Source organism: Bubalus bubalis, chromosome 11 (genome assembly GCF_019923935.1).
Source record: "Bubalus bubalis isolate 160015118507 breed Murrah chromosome 11, NDDB_SH_1, whole genome shotgun sequence".
NCBI classification, from domain to species: Eukaryota; Metazoa; Chordata; class Mammalia; order Artiodactyla; family Bovidae; genus Bubalus; species Bubalus bubalis.
The window spans coordinates 101015524-101037949 of NC_059167.1; the positions used below are offsets into that span (position 1 = coordinate 101015524).

The 22426-nt window shown below is 40.2% G+C and overlaps 1 protein-coding gene and 1 long non-coding RNA gene across 9 annotated transcripts in view; one reads left to right on the plus strand and one right to left on the minus strand.

The window, feature by feature from the left end:
• The window catches only part of EPB41L4A (erythrocyte membrane protein band 4.1 like 4A), a 282196-nt gene that overhangs the window by 151414 nt on the left and 108356 nt on the right, over nt 1-22426 (minus strand). For all 8 annotated transcript variants that reach the window (XM_045162143.1, XM_045162144.1, XM_045162141.1 and 5 more), the window contains exon 2: nt 16336-16440. In XM_045162143.1, coding sequence (XP_045018078.1) covers nt 16336-16440 — 105 coding nt within the window. The remainder of the gene's footprint in view (nt 1-16335; nt 16441-22426) is intronic.
• LOC123328266 lies at nt 10535-11899 on the plus strand. Its single transcript, XR_006543107.2, has 3 exons — nt 10535-10670; nt 11636-11689; nt 11777-11899. It is a non-coding gene; the product is annotated as an uncharacterized LOC123328266 (long non-coding RNA).

Sequence of the window (22426 nt, forward strand, 5' to 3'; positions counted from 1 at the left end):
AAAAATGGTCAAACTAGTCATCTTAGCTTTTTTCTTCTTTTTTTAAGGTTTTTTAAAATAACATTTATTTCTTAACAGTTAACATGTGCATAACAGGAAACCAAAAAACACAAGAAGCAAAAAAAAAGTCATTCATAATCATAAGCAGTTTATCGTTTGATGTGTCCTTCTAAGTCTCACTTGTGTATTTTCACAACTAAGCATCCATTTTTATGTCATCAAGATCACACAGTTATGTATCATGCTGTTTCACAAAAAGGCTCCATATTTTTTACCATTTCAAAGTCCCAAAGCTATGAGTATTTTGATAACCAAGTTGGTCATCTTAGCTTTTAGTGCATGCAATATATTTTAAATTTAATGAATTTCAAGATAAACATTTTATCAGTAAGCTTCTGGCACATTCCAATCAAATCTCTTTTTATATTCATGAAGAAAACCCTCTTAAGATTCTGAATAAGGTTAAATCAAGGTCAGTTTATCAGAGGTTTGTATCAGAACACTAGATTAAAAAAAAAAACCCTTGTTTCCTATGATAATCAGAAAAATGTCTAGAAACATTAAAAACACTGCTTTCCCATTATCCAATCAATCAATCGTCTGAAATTCCATCCTGCCTAGCTCATTCTGAGTCAAACAGGTAGAAGACAGTCTAATAAAATGTTCATGATAATGAAATCGGCAATATTCTTGTCATGCACTTAAACAACTAAGAAGGTGTGGGTCACAGAAATTGGTCACACAAAATCTGATCTATTGACAAAAAGAACACAGCATACCTGCATACTTTGTTATATATGCAAATATATGTGGGTGTGTGTATATAGTGAAGTTAGTACCATTTCTGATAGCTTTGTTTTAAAGTATTTTGTATCTTTACCATGTTCAACTGTTCCTCCTTTTAATCTATTTTTGATGAAAAAAGACACTACTTGCCATTAGTGAAGAAAGAACTCTCTGTGCAAGATAGAATTCAGTCCTTCACCTTACTCAATCTGAAAGACAAATTTATGGAAGCCATGGGATAATCTATTTTATTACATTTTATCAGTAAGCTGGCACACCCAATCAAATCTCGTTTTACATTCATGAAGAAAATCCTCTTAAGAGTACATGACCCATGGAAGACACATTTGTGTCTATTATGATCAACCATCTGGGAGAGAAAAGGAATGGGGGGAAGGGGGGAAGAACTACAAGAGCGTTAGGTTCTAGGTCCTTCAAAATCATTTTTGAAACCATGTCAAAAAAATAAACAGACAGGCTTCCCTTGTGGTCCAGTGGCTAAGAATCCACCTTGCAATGCAGGGGATACAGGTTCAACCCCTGGTCAGGGAACTAAGATCCCACATGCCGCAACTAAGACTCAATGCAGACAAATAAATAAATAAATTTTTTAAAAATAAATTTTAAAAAAGTCAATATACACAACAAAGAGAATAATCAGAACATGTTCTGCTGGGGTTCTTTCCAGCAGGCCAGCTCCTGAATTCTCACTATGCAGCAAGTGACTGGACTCAGAAGAAATCAAACCCACTCTAAAAAGAAACCGGTCCCAGAAAAGCATCATCACTTCCTCTTTTCTCTTTTTGGCTGCACTGGGCTACTGTTGCTGCTTTCTAGTTCGGGCACATGGGCCTCTCCAGTTGCAGTGTGTTGGCTTAGTTGCCCTGAGGCACATGGGATCTTGGGCTTCCCAGTGACTCAAGGACCTGCCTGCAATGTGGGAGACAGGGCTTTGACCCCTGGGTTGGGAAGATCCCCTGGAGAAGGAAATGGCTACCCACTCCAGTATTCTTGCCTGGAGAATTCCATGGACAGAGAAGCCTGGTGGGCTACATCCATGAGGTTGCAAAGAGTCAGACATGACTGAGCGACTAACACTTTCACTTCATATGGGATCTTAGTTCCCCAACTAGGGATCAAACCGGTGTCCCCAACATTGGAAGGCAGAGTCTCAATCACTGGACTTGCCAGGGAAATCGTATCACCCCCTTCCTTAATAGAAACTGTTCATAAACTACAGAGAAATAGAAAAACCTATTTTATTAAAAATACCATTTATTATGAACACATTCTTTAAAAAAAATCATAGGTAACACAACTGTATAGCCACCAGTGACATTACCCGAATTCAAGATCTCATATGCCTCCTTCTACATATTACACTACGTCTTACAAAAGAGGAAGATTCTGAATAGCACTCGGTAATCTCCAGCATACTAAGAATATTATTCATCTGTAACGTCCCGTAATTCCATATACTTCCAACATAACTTCCTAATATCTCAGTAACGTTTATATATATATATATATATAAACGTTGTCTAGTTAAAATGAACAAGAGGAAAGTCCTTTCTTAAGAGACCCAAGGCAATAAATTCAAAGAACAGTGGGAAACGGAGGCAGCAAACAAAGAAAAGCCAGAGAGTGCCCTTTCTCTGACTTGCCATTTGTCCAGGTGAGACAGCACCTAGTTGGCAGTGGCAGAGGTGGTAATAGGGTGAGAAATGGGGCATAATCCCTACCATCAAGGAGTTTTCAATCAAGTGGGAGATATTATTAAGAGAAAAACACAAGGTAGTATTCCTTACCTGTCTTCTGTGAAACCTGTATGCGGGTCAAGAAGCAACAGTTAGAACTGGACATGGAACAACAGACTGGTTCCAAATTGGGAAAGGAGTACATCAAGACTGGATATTGTCATCCTGCTTATTTAACTTATATGCAGATGCCACTCTGGATGAATCACAAGCTGGAATCAAGACTGTCAGGAGAAATAACAATAACTTCAGATATGCAGATGATACTACCATTATGGTAGAAAGCCAAGACAAATTAAAGGGCCTGTTGATGAAAGTGAAAGAGGAGACTGAAAAAGCTGGCTTAAAACTCAACATTCAAAAACTAAGATCACCGCATCCAGTCCAATCACTTCATAGCAAATAGATGGGGAAACAATGGAACCAGGGACAGACTTTATTTTCTTGGGCTCCAAAAGCACTGTGGACAATGAATGCAGCCATGAAATTAAAAGACGCTTGCTCCTTGAAGAAAAGCTATGACAAACCTAGACAGTACTTTAAAAAGCAGACATTACTTTGCCTATAAAGGTCTGTCTAATCAAAGCTATGGTTTTTCCAGTAGTCATGTATGGATGTGAGAGCTGGACAATAAAAAAGGCTGAGAGCTAAAGAATCGATGCCTTTGAACTGTGGTGTTGGAGAAGACTCTTGAGAGTCCCTTGGACTGCAAGATCAAACCAGTCAATCTTAAAGGAAACCAATCCTGAATATTCACTGGAAAGACTGATGTTGAAGCTGAAGCTCCAATACTTTAGCCACCTGACATGAAGAGCCGACTCAATGGAAAAAGACCCTGATGCTGGGAAAGACTGAAGGCAGAAGGAGAAGGGGATGACAGAGGATGAGATGCTTGGAAGGCATCACTGACTCAATGGACATGAGTTTGAGCAACTCTGGGAGATGGTGAAGGACAGAGAAGCTTGGCATGCTGCAGTCCATGGGGTCGCAAAGAGTCAGACACTACTGAGCAACTGAACAGCAAGAATTTCCAATGCGTGGTAGGAGTAAGCCTAGGGCATTTCTGGGGGATGAGAGAAAGCTTTAGGAAAGACATCTCAGTCAGATGGTAAGGAAGTGCAGGATCTCCAGGTAAAAATCAGGCACGAAAGACAAGAAGGGTATTCAAGCCAGCGAAGCAGAGGGTACATCACGAGACACTACAGTACAGGTAAGGAGCTGCAGGTAGGTGAGTGTAGTGTTCATGAACCTGTAGTGCAGGTTTGGGTGGAGGATGGGTGGGGGACTAAAGAGAAGAATTACAGTGCAAGAAAAGCTCTAGAACAACAAAGGGCCACACTTCTTAAAGGATCTTGTAAACCTTGTTACGGAATTTCTGAATTTTTCCTTAGAGATTCATTAAAGAATTTGAAGCCACAGAGAAGACATTCTTAAAGTAGTATTTCTGAAACAAAACTACAATTGCAAGGGGGAAAACATGGGAGGGAGCAAGAGCAAAGACAGGAAGACCAATCAGAAAGTTTTTACAGAAATCCAGGTTCCCATGCTGGCATTTCAACCAGGATTCAGGGCTGGGGACTGGTGCTAGAAGGGTAAGAGATGACCACAGTCCTGCAGACACACTGCTCTCCCTGCTTAGTTATGAGCAGTGGTTCTTTTCACTCTCAAAAGTATCCTAGGTTGGATGGTTAATTACACAGTCACATTAGCTATTAAGAACTGAGAGACTTCATGATTTGTCAGCTCTGAGAAGGGAGATGATGGATTTGGTGATGACACCCTAGCTTAAAGTGCATCATTCACCAAGGTATTCAAGAAGAAGGGCAGACACCTCTTATGCAACCGTAAGAACATCCTAAAGGGTACACAGACAACAGATAGTTTTAAGGGGCTTAATTCTAGGATCCTCAACTTCCATATACATTTTTCTTCCCATTTTTATTGAGAAATTATTGACACACACAACTAAGTTTAAAGCATTCAACACAACGGTGTAATTTATATATATTGTGAAATGATAACTGCAACAGGTTCAGCTAACGTTCACCTTCTCACATACACACAATAAAAAGAAAAGAAAAAAAATAGTTCTCCTTTTGATGAGAACTCTTAGGATTTGCTCTCTTCACACACACATTCTTTCTAGACCTGATCTACTGGGCACAGTTCTCCCCACCACCCTGCCCTTTCACAAACACTCCTTTCCCATTTACAGTAGGGAGGCACCTCTCACCCTTTCAGATTCTCTAGAGCACAATGCCCCAGGATGTGGAAAATCCTCGAGCAGAAAAATATCAGTGTTTTAAATACCAGTGTTAGCAAAGTTTACTTCAATAAAACACTCTTCAACCAGAAGATCAGGGCGTTCTGTCTTTCCGAACCTTACATGTCCTTTTGGTGAGGTCTAGACAGAGTAAGAAAAGTATGGTATTTTGCTCCTTGGCGAGGTTGTTCTGAACTCAGGTATATTATAGAACAAGGCAACAAAAGGAATGGTGATTTTTGTTTAATGGTCTTGCAACTTCCACCATCCAGCTATTATCAAAATACATAAAAAATATGGCTAGGTCAGGAGATAGAGATTCATAGAAAAAAACAAATCAAAGCCCCAGAAAACCTATCACATCTAAGTGACAAAACACTGTGCCTTATCTGTCTATACTCATCTAGAAATCAAATTCCAAGGTGAAATACTTGTCACAGGACACATGTTAACATTTTTATTTAAACTGCAAAATATAGCATACATGCTGGCTTAGCTGAGTGGTTTGATAACTGGTTTTGCCAAAGTAAAAGTTGGACTCTTTTTATAAATTGGATGAACTAAATCTGCAGCTCCATACTTCTGATGAAAATACAAATATGCAAGTAGATAAAAGCATTTTACCAAAAATCATATATTGGCAAATGTTCATTAAAATGAACAATTTTTAATTTCCTAATCCTTTCAAATCAAAATAGACTACATCAGGTGCCTCTAAGTAAAAGAGAAAAAAACATAACAAATACTGCTTTGATAAATCTTGGTAAAGCATTTTTAATACATCTCCCAGAAACTGTGAAGTTGAATTACTCTAATGATTACAAACTGTTTGCCACTCAGTAAGTTTTGAACCCCTTGTTTTCAAACTAAACTAAAGCAGAGCCCGCTGAGTGGTCTGAGATGCCCTTGCTCTCAGGGCAGGTTGAGAGGGGATGGCGATGGCTACAGCGCCTCTGAGACGCCTAACAGATTACCGAAAATAAGTTTAGATGGCAGGTCACTTGGGGGGGGGCATATAACTCAGAGAGGTCAAAGAACTGAGTGATCTTCCTTTATCAAAACTCCTTCCTTTTCAATCTACCTCCTTCAGCAGATAAGGTTACTCAGTGCTCATCCTTATAAAGACAAGAAATAGGAATAAAATTGATGCTGACCCCTGTCTCACACCAGGAGTATATTATAATCATCCAGGGGTATGTGAGCTAACTGAGAAGAAGCAGTCCAGTATTTTATCAAGATGCACTTCCAATAAATATTCACTTTTTAAGTTTAAGAATTATTAAAATGTATAATACTTTGCTGTTTTAATTGATAGCCATAGTAATAATAAATATTCTTAAGGCTTATTAATAAAGCCTTAAAGTTTCAGGAAATAAACTTTTAAAATTTCAATTTTTAAAATAAATAAATAAAATTTCAATTTCTAAAAATGGTAAAATGTGTAGCTACTAGATGACATGGGCAATAAATTAATATTAAAATACTTCAATATAGAAAAAATAAAATAAAATGTTAATTTCTATATATAATATTGTTATGGATAAATATATTTTGTTAATAAAATACAATGAGAGAATTCTATGAAGAAAGCAGAATAAAAATTTAAAAACATAAAAGAAATAAAGAAAGTTCTCTTGACTTTTAATGTAAAACTTTTTTAAAGGTTGAGGATGAGTACCAAAATTACCATGACATAGATTCATTTAAGACTATACATTTAAGATTCACTTAAGAATAATGCAACAGATTTTACAATGTCAGTGCTTATGATAAACCAAAAACTTGTATCTGTTTAAATGTAGGATAAAATTTTCATTCTCAACCTAAAATTATACAAAGGTGCATAGCTTTTTTCTTTAATCTAGAAAATCATTACTCTCGAGAACATTTGGAAAAAAAAAGAGAGCAGGTCTGGAGGTATGACGATGACTTCAGTTTTGAATATATGGGCTAGAGGGACCTAATCAAAGGGACCATCAAAGGACAGAATAAGAGCTAACACTCAGGCCACACTGATCATACAGCTTAAAGCACTAGTCTGGGTGTTTACAGACTCCTTTACCCTGAACTACCACCCTGATACTATTATTCGAGTTGATACTATTACTATCCCACTTTATAAGTAGGGAAACTGAGGCATGGAGACTCACCCAATGCCTCACAGTTCTCCCAAGTAGTAAAGGCTGTAAAAACCCAGACAGTCTGAATGCAGAGTCTGTATGCTGTATACGGTATGATGCCTTGAGATGTCTGAGTTGGTGATACAAATCTGAGGAAAAACTGAGCCTTTAGATAGACATTTAAATCATTCAGCAGATAAAATTACATAGGAAGAGTGACATAATCACCAACAGGAAAATGAGAGCTTCAGTGGTAAGGATTCCTATAAAGACACTTTGGGTGCTCCCTTTCAGGCCCCCGGACTCATGAAGAACCTCAAGTCATGTCCTCCCCTCCCCGCCAGGTACCCTTGATGTGTTGTCATCAGTCCTCCCAGGTTACTCCACTGTTCATGACACTCTTTATAAAGTCAGGAGGCTACTGAAGAAATCTTGTTTAGGAAAAGGCAGAGGAAAAGTGATGCTAAAGAAGACTGAACAGGAACAACCAAAAGAAAACTCAAAAAGAGAAAAACAAGGAGCATGTGTTGTCAGAAGAGCAAAATAAGATTTCAAGAACTGAGTCAATGCAATAGAAAGATTAAGGAAGATAAGGGCTTAAAGTTTCACCTGGATATAGCAACTCACGACTACCCTGAGCACCATTTCAGTATGATGGGTATCAAAGCTGAACTGCTAAAAGTTTATGAATGGGATCTGAGAAGTAGAGGCAATGAACTTATGCAAAGCTTTCTGCAGTTCAGGTGTGACACAGGGAGTTAATACAGCAGTAGACAAAGGAGTGCATGCGAGTAGGAGAAGGATGTTTTTAAAGGAAAGACACTTAAACATGCCCAAATCTTGATGGAATAAAGGGAACACAGGAGAAGGCTGCAGATGCAGAAGCAAAATCCAGGAGAGAGGCATTGGGGCTCCTCCACTGAGGAGGGAAAAGGATGATTAAGAAGCAACTAGGAGTCCCTTGACCCACTCCAGTACTCTTGCCTGGAAAATCACATGGATGGAGGAGCCTGGTAGGCTGCAGTCCATGGGGTCGCTAAGAGTTGGATACAACTGAGCGACTTCACTTTCACTTTTCACTTTCATGCACTGGAGAAGGAAATGGCTACCCACTCCAGTCTTCTTGCCTGGAAAATGCCAGGGACAGGGGAGCCTGGTGGGCTGCTGTCTATGGGGTCGCACAGAGTTGGACACGACTGAAGTGACTTAGCAGTAGCAGCAGCAAGAGTCCCTTGAACTGCAAGGAGATCCAACCAATCCATCCTAAAGGAGATCAGTCCTGAGTGTTCATTGGAAGGGCTGATGTTGAAATTGAAACTCCAATACTTTGGCCACCTGATGTGAGGAACTGACTCATTTGAAAAGACCCTGATGCTGGGAAAGATTGAGGGCAGGAGAAGAAGGGGACAACAGAGGGTGAGATGGTTGGATGGCATCACTGACTCAATGGGTATGAATTTGGGTAAACTCTGGGAGTGGGTGATGGACAGGGAGGCCTGGTGTGCTGCGGTCCATGGGGTCGCAAGGAGTCGGACACGACTGAGCGACTGAACTGAACTGAAGTGTGTGCAGAGGGTTAAGAAGCTGGGGAGTTTCCATCTGATTGCTTTTATTGTCTCAGTGAAGAGAAGAGTTCACTGGGGGAAAGGGCATTCATGTGCTGGCTGAATCTGTAATGCAAGGTTGTCTCCCTCCTTCTTTGACTTCAGATCCGGCAGGTTGAATTCTATATTCTGAGAAAACCTCTAACTAGGTAAAATCTACATTTGAAGGAGTAATTTGTAGAGAAGCCTCAAGCTAACATTAAAATAGAATATGGGAACTCCTGCGGTGGACCGATGCCTAAGACTCAGCGGTCCCAGTGGAGGGGGCCCAGGTTCCATCCCTGGTCAGGGAACTAGACCCTGCATGCCGCAATGAAGATTAAAGATCCCACATGCCACACTAAGACCCGCACACCCAAATAAGCAAAATAAATAAATATTTAAAGTAAAATCGGACATGATTATAACTATTAATTTTAAAACCAGAAGTAGTAATAGGATATCACATTTACTCAACATCAACAAAACGGATCTTCAAAAATCTCCAGAGGTGTTTAAGAATCCAGAGCTTATTTGATTTTCTCTCCTTTCCTCCAGACCATTTCCTTCTTTCCTCTACTTCACCTTTTAAAAATATATTATCACCAGCAATATTTTCTTCCATCCTATTTCAACAGGAAAAGTATTCAAAATGTTTAAAACTATATAATACACAACGACCTTTTAAGTGTTCTCTAATTTGATCCCACAACAATCTTGAATGTCAGGGCAAGGAAAGCATCTCAGGATTCAGAAAAATGAAGTGACTTGACCTTTCTTAAGAGCAGACCTGGGGCTCGACCTGTCTTGTGGCTCCAAAGGCAGTTATCTGTTCCGCTACCGCTCCACATTCCATTTACAGTAACAAAGGCAGCTCATGCTTCCTTTCAGCTTCAGAGTCATTTCAAACTTGCCCAACTACTAAAGTGAAGAAGCCTATATTAAAAGCCCAATTCTCTGCCTATCTTGAACAGATCTCACTCCCTCCCTCATAATAAGGAATCTAGATAATCCTTGAAGCAGCAACTAATGTACTCACAGACTTCTGCGGATGTACACATGCAGTCCTAATCACAGAAATTCTGCACCCCTGCAGGAGGATATGTGCTAATATTACCCAGAGAAGTAACAAGTGTCTCGGGTTTCTGCCTAAGGCAGTGAACCCAAACAAGAAAGCCCTCATGTTTCCACTGAGCAAGCAAAATAGAATTCTCCCCACAGTAACCACATGCATTGGTTTCTTCTTGATGTTGCAACAAATGACCATAAACTTGTGGCTTGCTGCTGCTGCTAAGTCACTTCAGTCATGTCCGACTCTGTGCGGACACGACTTCCCCATAGACGGAAGCCAACCAGGCTCCCCCATCCCTAGGATTCTCCAGGCAAGAACACTGGAGTGGGTTGCCAGTTCCTTCTCCAATGCATGAAAGTGAAAAGTGAAAGTAAAGTCACTCAGTTGTGTCCGACTCTTCGAGACCCCATGGACTGCAGCCTACCAGGCTCCTCCGCCCATGGGATTTTCCAGGCAAGAGTACTGGAGTGGGGTGCCATTGCCTTCTCCGAAATTTGTGGCTTAAAACAGCAGAAATTTATTATCTTACAATTCTGAAGGCCAAAAGTCCAAAATGATCTCAGTGGGTATATAAGAGACTGAAGGTCTGTGTCCACTACAAGTTTACATGTTAAAGCCCCAATCCCCTATGTATCCGTGTGTGCTCAGTCATGTCTAACTCTTTGTGACCCCATAGACTGTAGCCCACCAGGCTCCTCTGTCCATGGGGTTTTCCAGGCAAGAATACTGGAGTGGGTTGAAGAATCCCTCCTCCAAGGGATCCTCCCGACCCAGGGATCGATCCCCCATGTCCTGCATCTCCTGCATCAGCAGGTGGGTTCTTTACCACTGAACCACCTGGGGTGATGGTATTTGGAGGTAGGGCCTTTGGGAGGTAATTAGGTCAGGGAGGAATGGGATTAGGGCTCTTACAAGAAAGCTCTTATATAAACCACATGAAACTACGTGGTATAATTTCAGCAGTCATCTGTCTGAAACCTGGAAAAGGACCCTCACCAGAACCCAACCATGTTGGCACTCTGCTTTCAGACTTTCAGCCTCTAGAACTGTGAGAAATCAATGCTTCTTGCTTAAACAACCCAGCCTCCGGTAATTTGTTAAAGCAGCCCAAACTGACTAAGACACTGGGCTTAAAACTTAAGTGTAGGCAGGGCTGTGCTCCTTCTGGTAGAACCTGGGGAGAACCTTTGCTTTGCCTTTTCCAACTTTTAGAGGCCACCTGCCTTCCTGGTATCAAGGCCTCCTTTCAGTAAATGCACCACTTTGACCTCTGTGTCCACTGTCACATCTCCTCTGACCCTCTTGCCTTCTCTTTCATGTGTAAGAATACATGTAACTATATTGGTCCCACCTGGGTAATCTCCCAGTCACAAGATCCTTAATTTAGTCACATCTGCCAAGTCCCTTTTGCCACAAAGAGTGACACATCCACAGGTGCTGGGGATTAGGACACTGAGCGGAGAGAGCGGGTACCCACTTGAACTGAAGCGGCCCCAAGTGGAGCTGCTGGTCACGGGCCACGAGGGAAACAGGAAGGAGCTCCCGGGAGCAGCCACTCAACGGGTGGCAGGCAGGCCCAGAGCACACTGGAGGGCGTCCACTCTCCTGACAGTGCTGCTGCTCAAGACTGAGGGTTAATACTTGAAGAGAATTTTAAAAATTTACAGCTAGTGAGTGGCATGGTCATTAGACAAAACTGATGTGTTCTTGTAATCCCTATGACAGACTGCCTCACATCCAGCTTCCATCAAGGCTGGTCCAGATATAAAAAGGACATATTCCACACAGACCAGTCTGGATTAAGAACAAACCACTGGGACAACCCAGAGGGATGGTACGGGGAGGGAGGAGGGAAGAGGGTTCAGGATGGGGAACACGTGTATACCTGTGGTGGATTCATGTTGATATATGGCAAAACCAATACAATATTGTAAAGTTAAAAAAAAAAAAAAACAAACAAAAAAAACAAACCTGATAACCCAGTTCAGAGCAGAAGAGAAAGGAGGTTCTAGATCCAGGCTAAGGTTGACTGCTTTCACCATTGCCATTTTTAGAAAAAGAAACTGCAAGTCCATGAACTCCACGGTGCATCTAAAAGCAAGCCTGAGGTAAGGCTGGAAGCACTGTGTTAACTCAGTCTCAGTAAATGTGTCTTCATGAAGAACTGTTTTTATTATGCTGAGATTCTTTTACAGACCCCTCCTGAGAAGTGAAGAAATTAGGAAGCCCAGAGTGTTCCAAATCAAGTCAGCTATACCTCAGAGAGACATCAGCCTTAACAAGGCGTGTTTCTATCCTGAATACTCATTGGAAGGACTGATGCTGAAGCTTCAATACTTTGGCCATTGATGCGAAGAGCCAACTCATTGGAAAAAACTCTGATGCTGGGGAAGACTGAGGGCAGGAGGAGAAAGGGGCAACAGAGGATGAGATAGTTGGATGGAATCACCGACTCAATGGATACGAATCTGAGCAAACTCCGGAAGATAGTGGAGGACAGGGAAGCCTGGCGTGCTGCAGACCACGGGGTCACAAAGAGTCGGACACAACTGAGCAACTGAAAAACAACAAGTACTCTTTACACATATAGAACATCTAAATCTAGGCATTTGCTACATACATTTCCCAGGACTTGGTTCCATGGAATATACAGTTTAATAAAATTTGAATTTTTTCATTTAACATTCCAGGCATGAAACCCCCTTTCCTCAGAATTCCTCATCTTATATACATTTAAGTCAGGACATTATTGTACTGAATAACTGGAAGATCTTAAAAACATGAAGACTTGGATTTGAATTCTGATCTTAATACTTGCTGATTATGTGACCTTGGGGACACTGTTTAACCATTTTAGCTTCCTTTTCTTCATCTCTGATGGTAGAGTAACAATATTTAACCTGAACAGTTGTTCTGGGTATGTAATGAACATAAGAAAATGTTCAACAGTTGCTGGTGTATTGATGACAATGATGATGATTGCTGATACGTCTGGATTGAGGCCTGTTGGTTATTTCTGTTCTCCAGGAGAGAAAACAAGTTCCCTGTGATGTGGGGTCTACCTGTCACAGGGACATATTTATCAGGCATAAATGTATGTACTAGTTGCTCAGTCATGTCTGACTCTTTGTGACCCCCATGGACTGTAGCTCACCAGGCTCCTCTGACCATAGAATTCTCTAGGCAAGAATACTGGAGTGGGTAGCCATTCCCTTCTCCAGGGATCTTCCTGACCCAGGGATTGACTCCTGAATTACAGGCAGATTCTTGACCATCTGAGCCACCAGGGAAGCCCCCTGTTGCTGTCTAATTCTCTAGGGTAGCTGCCCATCTTCTCATGCAACACACACCTATTCCCTGAGATGGGCATAAAGCCCTCCATAACCTTTCCTCGTCAGTTCTGCAGCCACTGCCAGTCTAACTCACTTATAGACGCATCCTTACACTTGGACCACACCTGGATGACTAGCAGTGCTGCAGGCTGCCTCCTGCATTGCAGGCGGATTCTTTACTGTCTGAGCCACCAGGAAAGCCCTCTACTCCCCCCATCCCCAGCCAAAGTTCAGGCATGGCCCCAAAGCATGATCCACTGCTGATGGAGGGAGGGAGAGGGAGAGCTTTTCTCTGATGCACCCATCTCTTTTTCCTGTCCTCTTTCTTCCTTTCATCCCGATCCACTGCTGATGGAGGGAGGGGGAGGGAGAGCTTTTCTCTGATGCACCCATCTCTTTTTCCTGTCCTCTTTCTTCCTTTCATCCCCAATTCCTCTCCCCAGTCTCTTTGCACTGGCTTCAAGAGTTGATCTAAGTGGTACCCATTAGGACCTCAAAGTCTTCTATGTAGGTCTTAATTACATACAAAATCCTTACACAGGCATTGTTCATTAAAATAAACTTCTGGGCACAGAAAAAGAGAAAAGCAATAAACAAAATCCAATCTAATGGACAGTAATTCAGGCATATTCACAGAAATAATTCCTCTATTTTTAAGACAAAGACTTTTCACCACGTCCCATGCTATTCTAACATCGGGTTGTGCTTAAACTCTTATTTACCATAAGTAACTATGGGATACGAAGGGCTGTTTCTACTAGTATAGAGAGTAAGTAGGGAAATATGAAGTGCCAATACTGACAATCCCCTCAAAGACTTACAGCTGGGGGGTTGCCCTTCTGGAGTGAGGGAGGTCCCAACACCTATCTCAAAATCCAAGAGAACCATGTCAGGAACGGAATCATGTCTTCCTTCCCAGACACACTCTACCAACCCTCCAGAAATGACAGGCTTTGATCAACCAGTTACCTAAAGGAAGGGTAAATTGTCATGACCTTATTCTCATAACTTCTGACAATTAAAAGGGAAACATTACCGTCTTTCTAAATTCCATATATATATGTTAGTATACTTACGCATATATATGGAATTTAGAAAGACGGTAATGATAACCCTGTATGTGAGAGAACAAAAGAGACACAGATGTATAGAACAGTCTTTTGGACTCTGTGGGAGAGGGAGAGGGTGGGATGATTTGGGAGAATGGCATTGAAACATGTATAATATCATATAAGAAACGAATCGCCAGTCCAGGTTCGATGCAGGATACAGGAAGCTTGGGGCTGGTGCACTGGGATGACCCAGAGGGATGGTACAGGGAGGGAGGTGGGAGCGGGGTTCAGGATGGGGAACACGTGTACACCCGTGGCGGATTCATGTTGATGTATGGCAAAACCAATACAATACTGTAAAGTAATTAGCCTCCAATTAAAAATAAATAAATTTAAATTGAAAAAAAGGAAAACAATGCATTTAAACATGCAAAGACTAAGTCGTGTTTACAAATCACCTCTATTTTTTCTGAGTTTACTAGAAAGAAACAAATTCAGAAGGCCAAAAAATCATGTGATTTACACATCTGATGTTTTTCCCACATAAAAAACATGCCTTAAATAAGTTTTATCCTTCATATTATGTATTTTCTCTTAAACCTGTATCACAAATGCCAACTCTTAGAAATAAAGGTAACGGAAAAATAAATTTTGATCTTAACAAGCCCTAGAAAACTTTAAATAAACTATCAATACCACCTTCTAATTCTTTTGCAATGATACAAGCCATTGTTTGAAATTCTCTAGCTTTTCACATTTTTTTCTTTGGAATGTTAAAAAAAAAAAAGATAAGGTCTATACAATCTTAGCAAGACAGTCAATCTTTCCAGGCAAGGTCTGACATACAAAATCAGGAAACTGAACTTCCCTCTGCTAGGAAAAATGTTATTTCAAAAATATGAAGGTAATACAAGTTATCTTCTATAGCCTTGAATTTAATCTCTCAGTATAGATTTACAGTTTTGCTATGTTGACTTATAGTCATACAAGACAGAATTCAGTGACCTTCTGAATATGTCCATTCCCTTTGAAGTACGTATTAATGACCACTTGCCTTTACAAAGCAATTCCTTCCTACAGAAAGCTAAGTAACACACCCAATTTTTTATTCCTACTTTGTGAAATCTTCTTGCGAAACAGAACAAGCTTGTTATGGAAAAAGCTCAAGAACATATTGCCATCAACAGCATTCCATTTGCCTGCCTCTTCTCATCCTAGCATGCTCTTCAGAGCAGAACAAGAAACCCCACTCAGATAATCAATGAACCGCAATGAACAGACCCCAGACCCAGATGACTCAGTGGAGGCTAGGAGAACTGAGGAAGAAAGAAGAGAAAATCTATTTTAACAGGCATATAAAAAAATAAAAGGTCAAATATGGTATTTTTAAGGTAAGCATATAAGCATTATAAGCATAAGCCTTTCTAGCTCAGGTTAAGATCTGTCTTAGACTTTTAAGCCAAAAGTCATTTTAATGGATATACTTTCATATCTCAAAACCCTCACCTTCAAAATCTTTCCTCTTTTCATCATCCAAGACAGCTTTTCAACCTTATAACCAAATAGAATCTACACTAACCAATTTGCTAAGTTTGTTAATAACTCTCTACCATCCAACCAGTCAGGAAGATCTTGAGTTAAATCCTCCTGAACAAATGACATCCAACACCAAAAGCTTGGTTGCCTTTATTACTCTTATTTCATCAAGCTTATGAATGAAAACCTCTACTTAGTTTATCTTATAATTGCTTGTCCAACTTATAAAACTTAGATAGGCATCTTTTTACACTGTATTTCTTTTAAATACTCTTTAACCATTTACTTTCCTAAAAAGCAGTAATAACCACAAGGAGCTTAGCCTGGTGTTCTGTGACAACCCAGAGGAGTGGGATTGGGACGGGGGTGGTACGGGGGGGAGGGTAGAAGGGAGGCTCAAGAGGGAGAGGATTTGTGTATATTTATAACTGACTCGTGTTGTTGTACAGCAGAAACCCACACAGCATTGTAAGGCAATTATCCTCCAATTAAAAAATTTTTTTTAATTTTAAAAAACAATAATACTTATCACTATAAGACATTAGTCATTCGGCTCCTAACACATTAAATGGCTAATTCAGTCCTCCTAACAACACAAAGGGAAAGTACTCTCTATAATATAATTGTAAAAAACAGAAACCATGTAGCCACCTATAAAGAAATCTACACATACAAACTGTGAATCCTACAACTCTACAGACTTTTGGCAGAAGAGGGAGAAAATGCAAAGAAATTAGCAATGGAAAACATGTTTAAGTTTTTCAGTTACAAGAAAAGCCAGAGATACTATGAAATTTATAACCAGAAGATTTAACATGGAGTCGCTGTACTCACCGTCTGATGGCTTCTGTCACAGTAACGCAGCCCAAAATAATCCACCTCCACAAGGTTTATGTGACGAAATACATGCTCAAGGACAACGGAGCCTTTCGTTGACTTCTGCAAAAATAATTCATAGGTTGTGTCTTTTTTTTTAATAAGGTGTCTTGTCTTTCTCAGTGGGACGCAGCCACAGTTCTCATCTTTTATTAGCTTTGCTCACATGAAAACAATTTTATTAGCCCATAGTTCCCTCTTTAAGTTTTGCCTCAATTACAAAGAGATTTAAGTATTAAATAAATACTTCTGAAAAACAATTTTAAATTATTATTTGTTATAAATTAATGAGATGCTTTTCTTATGAGACTAAAATATCAAGACAAAATTATTATTTTAATAAAGATAATAGCTTATATGAAGTGCATTTAATAAATTCATCAAAAAAATTTACTTTGGTTAAAATCCCATACTTCTCTCAGTTTAAAAAGCAATTTTCACCAGGATCATTACTCCCACAACTAATGCAGAAGATATATAAAGTTAAAATAGCAATTTTTTAAAAATTTTATTTTTAAACTTCACAATATTGTATTGGTTCTGCCATACATCAAAATGAATCTGCCACAGGCGTACACGTGTTCCCCATCCTGAACCCTCCTCCCTCCACCCTCCCCATACCATCCCTCTGGGTCGTCCCAGTGCACCAGCCCCAAGCATCCAGTATTGTGCATCGAACCTGGACTGGCGACTCATTTCATATATGATATTATACATATTTCAATGCCATTCTCCCAAATCATCTTACCCTCTCCCTCTCCCATAGAATCCAAAAGACTGTTCTATACATCAGTGTCTCTTTTGCTGTCTCGTACACAGGGTTATTGTTATCATCTTTCTAAATTCCATATATGCGTTAGTATACTGTATTGGTGTTTTTCTTTCTGGCTTACTTCACTCTGTATAATAGGCTCCAGTTTCATCCACCTCATTAGAACAAACACATGAAAAGATGCTCAACATCACTCATTATCAGAGAAATGCAAATCAAAACCACTATGAGGTACCATTTCACGCCAGTCAGAATGGCTGCGATCCAAAAGTCTATAAGTAATAAATGCTGGAGAGGATGTGGAGAAAAGGGAGCCCTCTTACACTGTTGGTGGGAAAGCAAACTAGTACAGCCACTATGGAGAACAGTGTGGAGATTCCTTAAAAAACTGGAAATAGAACTGCCTTATGATCCAGCAATCCCACTGCTGGGCATACACACTGAGTAAACCAGAATTGAAAGAGACACGTGTAAAATAGCAATTTTTAATGGGCTTCCCTTGTGGCTCAGCTGGTAAAGAATCTGCCTGCAATGCAGGAAACCTGGGTTAGATCTCTGGGTTGGGAAGATCCCCTGGAGAAGGGAAAGGCTACCTACTCCAGTATTCTGGCCTGGAGAATTCCAGGGACTATACAGTCCATGGGGTTGCAAAGAGTCAGACACAACTAAGCAACTTTCACACACACAGAGCCAAAGTTTTTAAAATTTTTATCTCATATTGCTTAATAAGGTTTTATGTTTTATTTTTTAATTGAAATAAAGTTGGCATACAATATCGCATTAGTTTCCAGTATACTATATGATTTGACATTTGCATACATTATGAAATGATCACCATGATAAGTTTCAGTTCAGTTCAGTTCAGTTGCTCAGTTGTGTCTGACTCTTTACGACCCCATGAATTGCAGCACGCCAGGCCTCCCTGTCCATCACCAGCTCCCGGAGTTCACTCAGACTCACATCTATCAAGTCGGTGATGCCATCCAGCCATCTCATCCTCTGTCATCCCCTTCTCCTCGTGCCCCCAAATCCCTCCCAGCATCAGAGTCTTTCCCAATGAGTCAACTCTTCGTATGAGGTGGCCAAAGTACTGGAGTTTCAGCTTTAGCATCATCCCTTCCAAAGAACACCCAGGACTGATCTCCTTTAGAATTGACTGGTTGGATCTCTTTGCAGTCCAAGGAACTCTCAAGAGTCTTCTCCAACACCACAGTTCAAAAGCATCAATTCTTCGGCGCTCAGCTTTCTTCACAGTCCAACTCTCATATCCATACATGACCACTGGAAAAACCATAGCCTTGACTAGATGGACCTTTGCTGGCAAAGTAATGTCTCTGTTTTTGAATATGCTATCTAGGTTGGTCATAACTTTCCTTCCAAGGAGTAAGCGTCTTTTCATGGCTGCAGTCACCATCTGCAGTGATTTTGGAGCCCCAAAAAATAAAGTTTGACACTGTTTCCACTGTTTCCCCATCTATTTCCCATGCAGTGATGGGACCAGATGCCATGATCTTTGTTTACTGAATGTTGAGCTTTAAGCCAACTTTTTCACTCTCCACTTTCACCTTCATCAAGAGGCTTTTTAGTTCCTCTTCACTTTCTGCCATAAGGGTGGTGTCATCTGTATATCTGAGGTTATTGATACTTCTCCCGGCAATCTTGATTCCAGCCTGTGCTTCCTCCAGCCCAGCGTTTCTCATGATGTACTCTGCATATAAGTTAAATAAGTAGGGTGACAGTATACAGCCTTGACATACTCCTTTTTCTATTTGGAACCAGTCTGTTGTTCCATGGAGAAGGCAATAGCACCCCACTCCCGTACTCTTGCCTGGAAAATCCCATGGACAGGGGAGCCTGGTGGGCTGCCGTCTATGGGGTCGCACAGAGTCAGACATGACTGAAGCGACTTAGCAGCAGCAGCAGCAGCTGTTGTTCTATGTCCAGTTTTAACTGTTGCTTCCTGACCTGCATATAGGTTTCTCAAGAGGCAGATCAGGTGGTCTGGTATTCCCATCTCTTTCAGAATTTTCCACAGTTTACTGTGATCCACACAGTCAAAGGCTTTGACATAGTCAATAAAGCAGAAATAGATGCTTTTCTGGAACTCTCTTGCTTTTTCCATGATCCAGTGGATGTTGGCAATTTGATCTCTGGTTCCTCAGCCTTTTCTAAAACAAGCTGGAACATCAGGAAGTTCACAGTTCACATATTGCTGAAGCCTGGCTTGGAGAATTTTGAGCATTACTTTACTAGTGTGTAAGATGAATGCAATTGTGTGGTCTTTTTAGCATTCTTTGGCATTGTCATTCTTTGGGATTGGAATGCAAACTGATCTTTTTCCAGTCCTGTGGCCATGGCTGAGTTTTCCAAATTTGCTGGCATATTGAGTGCAGCACTTTCACAGCATCGTCTTTCAGGATTTGAAATCGCTCAACTGGAATTCCATCACCTCCACTAGCTTTGTTCGTAGTGATGCTTTCTAAGGCCCACTTGACTTCACATTCCAGGATGTGTGGCTCTAGGTGAGTGATCATACCATCGTGATTATCTGGGTCGTGATTCCCGCACACAGTTACTACAACATTATTGACCATATTCCTTATGCTGTATATTACATCTCGGTGATTATTTATTTTAATTGGAAGAAAATTACATTATTGTGATTATTTTGCCACATATCAACATGAATCGGCCACAGATATACAACTGTGAACCCCCCTCCCACCTCTCTCCACCCTATCCCTCTGGGTTGTCCCAGAGCACCAGCTTTGGGTTCCCTGCTTCATGCATGGAACTTGCACTGGTCATCTGTTTTACATACGGTAATATACATGTTTCAATGCTATTCTCTCAAATCATCCCACCCTCGCCCTCTCCCAGAGTCCAAAAGTCTGTTCTCTACATATGTGTCTCCTTTTGCTGTCCTGCATGTAGGATTGTTGGTACTAAATTACATATATATATGTATACACATTAATATACTCTGCAATTATTTATTACATAACTGGAGGTCTATATCTCTTAATTCCTTCACCAATTTCACCCCCTCCCTTCTGGCAACCATCCATTTGTCCTCTGTACTACAAATCTATCTTCATTTTGTCTTAGTTTATTCTGTTTTTAGATTCTACAGGCATTTGTCTTTCCCTGTCTGACTCATTGCTTTTAGCACAGTATCCTCTAGATCCATCTATACTGTCACAAATAGCAAGGCTTCTTTTTTTAATGGCTGACTAGCATTCGACTGTGTATAGATGCACAACACATCTTTATCCATTCATGTACCAATTTACACTTAGGTTGCTTCTACATCATGGCTACTGTAAATAATGTTGTAATGAACACTGGAGTCTGTATAGCTTTTCAAATCAGTGTTTTTGATTTCTTCATGTAAATAACCAGAAGTGAAATTGATGGATCATATGGCAGTTCTATATTTAATTTTTTTAGAAACCCTCATACTATTGTCCATAGTGGCTGCATCAATTTACATTCCCACCAGCAATGTACTAAGGTTCCCTTTTCTCCACAGTCTCAGGAACACTTATTATTTGTTGCCTTTTTGATGATAGCCATTCTGACAAGCGTAAGGTGGTATGTCCCTGTGGTTTTGATTTGCATTTCCCTGATCCTTAGTGATACAGAGCTAGTGACACAGAACATCTCCTCACGTGTCTGCTGGCCATTAGCATGTCTTCTTTGGTAAAATATCTATTCAGGTGTTCTGCCTATTTTTAAATTGGGATGTTTGTGTGTTTTTGACATCAAGTTGTATGAGTTTTCTGTGCACCTTGGATATTAACCCTTATTGGATATATTGGTTGCAAATAACCTTCTCTCATTCAGTAAGCTGTCTTTTTATTCTGTTGATATTAATAATTTCCTTTCTGTGAAAAGCTTTTTAGTTTGATACAGTCCCATTTGTTTATTTTTGCTTTTGTTTCCCTTACCTGAGAAGATATTTCCAAAAAATATTTCTCAGACCAATGTTGAAGGGCACATTGTCCATGTTTTCTTTTAAGAGTTTTATGGTTGCAGGTCTTACATTTTCATCTTTAATCAATTTCGAGTTTTTGTATATGCTGTGAGAAAGCAGTCCAATTCGATTCTTTTTCATGTAGCTGTCCAGTTTAACAAAGATTATTGAAGAGGCTGTCTTTCCCCCGTTTTGTATTTTCTTGCCTCCTTTGTCATAGATTATTGTCCACAGCTCAGGTTCATTCCTAGGTTTTCTATTCGGGTTCATCGATCCACATGTCTGTTTTGTGCCAGTACCATATTGTTTTCGTTACTGTAGCTCTGTAGTATAGTTTGAAATTACGGAATGTGATTCCTCCAGGTTTTTTCAACTTACTGCCTTTGTGCTGGGATTCAAAGCGTATCAGGTTTTGCAGTCACTCTTTAGGAGTGGAGTCTTTGTTTTCTACAGCCCTTTAGCTCTCCTGTCTTCAAAACCAGACATTCTGGGGGCTTGTCTTCCCAATGGGCTGGGGAGCTCAAAGCGGGGGCTGCACTTTAGGGGAAAATTTGGCACCAGTGATTATCCTCCTGCTTGTGGGTCACCTTCCCAAGGGGTGTGGGTGTTAATTATACTGAAGCTTTGTCTCTCCTACCCATCTCATTGTGGTTGCTTCTTTACATCTTTACTTGTGGAAAATCTTTTTTGAAACTCTTCAGGTCATTCCCATAGATAGTTGCTCTGTAAACAGGTGTAATTTTCATGTGCCCATGGAAGAGGTGAGCTCAGGGTCCTCCTACTCTACCATCTTGGCCACTACCACCAAGGCTTTCATTTTCAATCCTTACCTAACAAACCTATAATTAAAACCACCAATGTTAATGTTCTGAAAATGTCTTTGTCTAGATATTAGACTTTATCTCTTTCATATAAACACAGACATAAGGAAAATATTTCCCTTGTCTGGTAAATGCTGATACCTATCTAAAACATCTAATCTCTCCCCTTCCCACTGCATATTCTTTAAAGATTATCATCTAACATATTAAATATTATTCACACATAACCATTTAATCAGCAAACATTACTCCATATACACATTAATCTCGAAACGAACCTATTTTGATGGTATACCTACAGATAGATTTTTTCTTCCTTTTTTCTCATCACTGACAGTTACAAGAAATTCCCAAGATGTTACACATTATGAGGCAGGGCTTTGTTCAGTTGTACTTTCTTCAGAGAATTACCATTTCATACATACTCATGTAACACGAGAACACCACATTGTTTTGAAAAAAATAGATTGTAATATAAGG